The following is a 7,500-nucleotide window of genomic DNA, read 5'->3' on the forward strand; positions in this document are numbered from 1 at the left end:
TCACATTTTCTCACCGTCCTCATGTGTGTAATGAGTACTTTGTCGTTAACAGCGTTGTGTCTGTCCGAAAAAAATTGTAATATCGCCTAACAGAGGTCATGTCTCGTTCTACATGTTATGTGTTGCTGTTCGTCAGGAACCCGTGTAAAGCGATTTGAGCCCGTTTAGTGGAATTGGCTCTCTATAAAAGTTAAGGAGGTTTTTCTTTTTTGTTGACAGTGAGATGATGCGTGACCTGCCGCCTCGAAACGGTAATATATTAATTAATTCGTATATATCAATTCATTCATTTACATATTGATTGACGCCGTTTGTATAGTTTTATCTTTATAGCAAAATGTTCCTAAAATTTATCTTACATCGGACACAATGAGAAAGTGTAAGTATGCTGTCTTCGATACCAGCAAAACAGCCCAACACAGAATTAGAGCATAAACACACTCTTCTATTTTAGCTCAAGGAAAAGGATAAAATATGAAAGGATAAATAAATCATGACCTTAAGTGAATGTCATAACGGTCATCTCACAAATCTTTTAGATGTCCTGAATGCTGCTTGTCGAAAGTGAGAAACGATACCTCAAACGCAAAGAATTTGATGTACAGTAATAAATAGGCGACCAAACTAAAAGGGTTTTCAAAGATCTCTGCCAAACAAAGAACTGTCCCTAATGAGAATCCTGCCTATATGATTGGTGGTACAACTATCAATGTTATTAGATATTTGCAGTACACGGTTTGTTTTTATTTTGGAGAATCACGACCCTGAAACCAGTAAAAACGAGTTGGAGGAGAGGAGCCAAAGAAACAATAATGGGTGAACTTTTTAGAACTCTTCTCCTTTGTATAGAAGGTTTTTCTCTCTTCACTTCCTTCTTAACGACACAATTAAAAACGACACACTCAACCCTTTCCCCACCACACAACTGTCGAAGTACAATATCCACATGACCTTAAAATAAAAATTAATCAAATTAGTTCATTTACCTTTTAAGTCAGTAGGACTAATTTGAAAATTGATTCATTTTACTGAGGCAGATGTGACAAATTTAAAACATTGGTTATATCATACCAACAGGGACAAATAAGAAAATTAGTCGATGCTACTGAGACGAGGAAAACTGGCTCATTTACGCGAGGTGATTGGGACAAATTTAAAGATTGCGTCATTTTTACCTGAGGGTGTGAGAGAAATTTGCATTAGGAAACATTTTGGACAAAATTTGGACAAGATGAAACTATTAATCGTCGAGTTCCATAAGTGCCCCTATGTTTCGATTTGTTCTGCTCAATTTTTAATCGGAATTTTTAGACTAACCAGTGAAGTTTATTATTGACAAGTATAAAGAAGGGTAAAAGACTATGTTATCAATAAATAATCTTGATACAAAGGATGCCTCCTTTTGAATAGTCGATGACCAGATACAAGCTGTTCTCGAATTCACTCGGGTCGATAAAGAAAACAAAACTAATCAGATTACAATCTGATCAATAATACTACGATATTAAATCTAAAACACCTTCATAAGGAAAGCATCCAGTTTCTTGTCATTATTTCTCTTTTTTACTCAGCAGGGCTAATCGCCAATATTAACGAAATGTATCGATTTATTTAACTTTCAACAAAATAAAAACTATTACACAATATTATGACAAAAAAGGGAGTGTGCTGCTTGACATCTCAACAAAATAAAAAAGCATTGCTGATACAGTAATATAAAGTAAAAGCGAATGGGAAAATATGGTGATAGTCGTAGATACATCTAATTAGCTACTATCAATTTTCGTTTTTAAAACAAATAAACATCAATGCGTGATGTATGGGTATTCCTTTATGGTATGAAATTGAACATTAATTAACAATTATTATGACATCTTTTTCAAAGTAAAATAGTAAAGTATATTCACGTCATGCAGGGATATGTTTGCTTTGATGACCAATTTTTATTTTGTTTTTCTACTTCAACATATTTTTTTCTGTTTTGGGTTGACATTAACTTCAACGAAGAAGAAAAATGTTATAGCCACAGCTGTAGTAAAAAAAGAAAAATAGCAATAAAATGCAGAGCATGTGAATTTAATACAAGGGATGCAACTCGTCATAACTGACACTGATTAATTAAAGAGTTATCTTTCTTCGCCTTGTGAAAGAAAGATATATATTATATTATTTTGTTTGGGTTGGGTTTAAATCGATTAGTTCCTGTATTTTGTGTTATTCATGATCCAATATTGAAATATCAGTTCTATCGATGAATATCAGATCATAAGATTTTGTGTTTTAAAAATTCAGTCGTTGAGGAACCAAATTAAATAAAAAGCTCATGAGTTTTGAATGAAACTGATTCAAATTATAATGAAGTTTCAGACTACAAATATTTGAATCCAATTATTATTATTATTATTATTATTATTATTATTATTATTATTATTATTATTATTATTATATATATTATTATATAATTATTATAATATAATAATAATAATAATTATTATTATTATTATTATTATTATTATTATTATATTATTATTATTATTATTATTATTATTATTATTATTATTATTATTATATTATTATTATTATTATTATTATTATTATTATTATTATTAATATTATTATTATTATTATTATTATTATTATCATTATTAATAATAATATCAACATTGTAGTTATAATTACTCACTGAGTCATGATCATCATTTTTTTGTCTTCAATGTAACCATTATAATCTTCGCAACATTATTGTTTAAATCATAATCATCACCATCATCATCATCATCATCATCATCATCATCATCATCATCATCACCACTATCATCATCGTCATCATCATCATCATCATCATCATCATCATCATCATCATCACCATTATAATAATCATCATCATCATCATCATCATCATCATCATCATCATCATCATCACAACTACCACCACTATGGAAATCACTATGTTGATACTTTTCTTTAAAAATAAAAATAAAATTGAGCTTTTATATAGAGCATTATCCACTAAATGTGCTCAAAGCGCTTTACAAGGGGTCCCTGACCAACAGCAACACATAATATGTAGAACAAGACATGACGCCTGTAAGGCGGTATACAATTTTTTTCCGGACAGAGACAACGCTGGTTAACGGCCAGGTACTCATTTTACACCTGAGTACGATGAGAGAATGTGAGTAAATAGCCTTTTCCAAGGACTCAACTATGCGTCAAATGAGGCTCAAACTCAGGACCTTCCGATCCGAAAGCGAGTGTCATACCACTAGACCACATAGCCGAAAAAAAACAGCCGCATAAAAACGGTCGTAACTCTTTAGGAGAGAAAATTATCATAGTCATCAATCACCAAATGAGTTGTCTTTGAGTATTGACAATACTGGTAAAACCTTTGAGCAAGAAAATTACGGAAATATCTTTCACAGTTACAAATTACCTACCATTGATTGGTTCAAAGTCCATGTTACCGATGGTTTCAACCACTCCACCATTGACATCAACCATGACTTCACCAAGACCTAAAGCAGTTTTCATAGCATTTTCCGCCGTGAACTCGGCTGCCTTTTGCAAGTTTTGACGCGTCGCTCCTGCAGTTGTTCTTAACCCAAGTCTTGCCCGTCCTACTGTGTTGGCGATTCGTCTTGGTCGTTCCTTCTCATCGGTCTGTTGTTGTTGCCGCTGTTGCCGTTCCTCTTGCTGATCTTGTTGCTGTTTTCTCCTGTGGGTAAAATATACTTAGCATAGGTATTTTATTTCTTATAATATAATTCAACGTTCATTTCCTATATTCTTAATGAGAGACATGGGAAAAACCTTACTACCTTTGTTAGTGTTGTTCAAAATTAATAATTCAGTCACAGATTGGGGACAAGTAATACTAGCATATAGACAAAATGTTGAATTTAACATTAAAAACTTTGATTTCCGTCATATGTAGCGGGTGGCTCAGAAAAAAATGTCCCAATTTGGTCTCCCACTTCTTTACCATCTTACCTAAAACCTCGAAATTCTCATGAGATAAAAATCAAATATTTATTTCATTTTGAATTGGGAAAATTTTGATTACTTTACACAAAAATCAAAACATGATGCCAAATTTTAGTGATTTTAAAAGTGCTTGATTTCACGGTTTGGTTGATAACAATCGCTTGAAGTAATATCTAGTTACTTTTGCGCCAAAAGGAACCCACATGAACATTGTTTCAAAAAGAAACATTCATCTGTATGAGAAGGCACTGTATTCTCACAGACTCTCATGGTATCATGTTTTGTCTCCATTAAAATATTTGCGAAGAACTTATTCGTAAATTCTGACAAAGACGAAAGTGGCTGCTCGTCTCTGCAAGTAATCACACACATTGTGTTATATATTTTTTAAAATCTAATATTTACTCATTAGTATTAATTGTGGCTGAAGTAGTTGTAGCAGAAGTAGCAGCAGCAGCAGTAGTAGTAGTGGTTGTAGAAGTAGATTAGTAGTAGTAGTAGTAGTAGTAGTAGTAGTAGTAGTAGTAGTAGTAGTAGTAGTAGTAGTAGCATATCTTTAATGGTAGCACATGTGAGTAACTGAAGTTCAAAATGTTCTAAGCCACACCATTATTAAAACTGAGTTAACATTCTCAAGCTATCTTTTGGACTCCATAGGATCACCAGAGAAAATTTATGAGTGTCAAAACACTCAGGGTATTGTTCTATGAGGCAAACAAGGCAAGTGTTTTCCTCTTTAATTCAATAAATAAATGACAAAAATTGTGGTTTTCTTTCAATGGTGAAAACGGGACCTTGTACGTTTTGAAAGTCATATGACCAATAATCAATGCTGATTTTATAGGAATACAAAAAAATTGACGCTCACCTTCTGAGAACTCTCCTCTTTCCTCCGTCAGAAGGAGCTGGTTCAGGCTTGCTTTTTTTCGTTTCTTCTTCCCTCTGTTGCTGAAAATTCTGACGGAAGATTCCAAGTCCACCAAATCTCCTATCCCGACGACCCCATCTTCTTCCACCAAACACACCGTCCCCTTGTCCATAATCAACTACGCCTTTGTCATATTCTTCATATGATTGTTCTTCTTCCGAGAACGATTCAGGAAACTCTTGCATCTCATTCATTTCGATCTCTTTCTTCATCTCTTGTCCTATCATGTCTTCAATGACTCTTTCATAGCCCTGGATCTCCCTCAAATCGTCATCCGAGAGAGGGATATTTTCGATCATATTTTCAACAGATGCTGGTAGATTGTTTGCGATATTACTCATGAAATTTATGGCTTCAGCGTCGACATCTACTTCATTGTTGTTGTTTTCGTTGGCAGAAATAATTGCCATAATTGAGTCTTCCAAACTTTTCCCACCTCCATTATTCATTTTATCGATTAACTGCATTGCTCGGTCCTCTTCATTCTCGTCCTCTTCTCCATTTTGCTCTTTTTGTATGGCCAAAATCTTCTCCAATGGACTGTCAAAAATGATTTTATCGTTTTCTTCCTTTTCAAACGGCTCTTCTTTCTTTTCGCCCAAAATGTTTTGTGAAAAAGAAGGTATATCCTTAAGAGGGATATCGGCAAATAAGGAATCTACCCCAAGGAAATCGTTTACATTTGGTTCCATCTGCTGACCAAAGACTGGTGCTGCCGCCATACAAAGTAACATCCCCAAAACGGAAACAACCAAAGTCCTCATCTTGTTTATTTGTAATCTGATGGAAAATGTTTCAAATTATTCCTTGATATAGTCTTCAATAATTAATAAAATGCACAATACAACAGCTATCAATCAATAATCTCCTCTCAAATTACTCTCTCTCTCTCTCTCTCTCTCTCTTTCTTTCTTTCTCTCTCTCTCTCTCTCTCACACATACACACACACTCCCTCTCTATCTCTCTCACAAACACACACTCTCACACACACACACACACACACACACTCTCTCTCTCTCTATCTCTATCTCTCTCTCTCTCTCTCTCTCTTTCTCTTGAGACTCTTATATGTCGCTCGAATTTCAATTTTTCTGTAACTGAGTGCCGGTTACCAAGTATTTTAAAACACTATAATCTTTTAAATATATAATACTATTTATATTCAAATACAATATTTTGGTAAAGAACCGACTGACCCAGAAATTAAAAATACGAAGAAAGTAAAACATTGTTTTAAATATACATGTACTTCCATCCAGTCAAAAAAAACCCATCTTATTTTAAATTTTGGCCAGAAAACCTTTGCTTAACATAATTTAGATCAATTAAGATAGGCCCCAACTTTATAAACATTCACAAACCTAAGCGTTTGTTTGTCACATTTCAAATCTACAGTTTTTCTAACCGGTTCTTGAAGCTATTCATGGTTTTAAGAACAGAACAGTCCGATAGCTCAGTTAGTAGAGCACTCGCTTCACATGCAAAGGGACCGAGAACGATCCCACATTCAGTCGAGATGTTGTTCTGACCCCCTTTCCGATCCACCCAGCTGTGATTAGATAGCTGGGTCTTTTAGATCTGACGGAAAGTACTTTTCGATAGACTAGCGTCCTATCAAAAGGATAGCAAGCAATTGTAATAGTACGTTTCACGGGCGAAATAAACTCCAGCTGCATGCACCTAATGGCTCTGAAGGATAACTTTTTAGTCATCTGTATGGTCAAGAACCCAACAGAAAAACTATCCTGCTAAGTCACTCCTGTTCTATATTTTCATAGCAAGTGCAAGAGGACTTTACTTTTTTTTGACACAATACTTTATTCTTAAAAGTAATACGAGATTTTATTTTAGATATATCCACTGAACGGTTAGAGAGCATTACAAAGGAGTCCAAAGCAAACAGAAACCCTATTAATATATATATATATATAGGACGAAACATGATACCTGTAGGGCGGAATTGTAATTTTCATTTTCCACGAATACACTTCCAGGTACTCATTTTACAACAAAGTATAGTGAGAAAACGTGCATAAAGAGTCGGCCATAGCAGGACTTGAACACAGGACTAACATGTCACAAGGCGAGAGTTTATACCACTAGATAATACGAAGTCGCATAATAGCATAAGCATGAGCATAGTATATAAAAAAGAAACAAACAAAAAACGAGAGCTTTCATATAGAGCAATATCCAGCTCTAAGGCTTTAAAAGGGTTCCTGACCAAAAGCAACAAGAAACATGTTCATAGAGAAATGATACGCGATATTACAATTCTTCTGACAGAGAAAAGGCTGTTAACCACCGGGTTCTCCATTTTACACCTGAGTACGGTGACAGAATATTAGTAAAGAGCCTTTTCCAAGGACTCAACAATCCGAAAGCGGGTGTCATACCGCAAGACTACATAGCCGCACTAGACCACATTGCCGCACTTGACCACATAGCCGCACTAGACCACATAGTCGCACTATCACATAGCCACACTAAACAACATAGCCGCACCAGACCACATTGCGCACGAGACCACATAGCCGCACTAAACAAAATAGCCACACCAGACCACATTGCGCACTAGCCCACA

General features: G+C 34.7%; 1 protein-coding gene across 2 annotated transcripts in view; it reads right to left on the minus strand.

The window, feature by feature from the left end:
* Positions 1-7,500, minus strand: part of LOC144970365 (uncharacterized) — a 12,396-nt gene that overhangs the window by 4,495 nt on the left and 401 nt on the right. For both annotated transcript variants that reach the window (XM_078909925.1, XM_078909926.1), the window contains exons 2-3: positions 4,856-5,695; positions 3,441-3,718 (exon numbers count right to left, since the gene is read on the minus strand). In XM_078909925.1, coding sequence (XP_078766051.1) covers positions 3,441-3,718; positions 4,856-5,679 — 1,102 coding nt within the window. In that variant the 5' untranslated portion in view covers positions 5,680-5,695. The remainder of the gene's footprint in view (positions 1-3,440; positions 3,719-4,855; positions 5,696-7,500) is intronic.

Source organism: Berghia stephanieae, chromosome 4 (genome assembly GCF_034508935.2).
Source record: "Berghia stephanieae isolate SIO BIC M18660-M18661 chromosome 4, UCSD_Bste_1.3, whole genome shotgun sequence".
NCBI classification, from domain to species: Eukaryota; Metazoa; Mollusca; class Gastropoda; order Nudibranchia; family Aeolidiidae; genus Berghia; species Berghia stephanieae.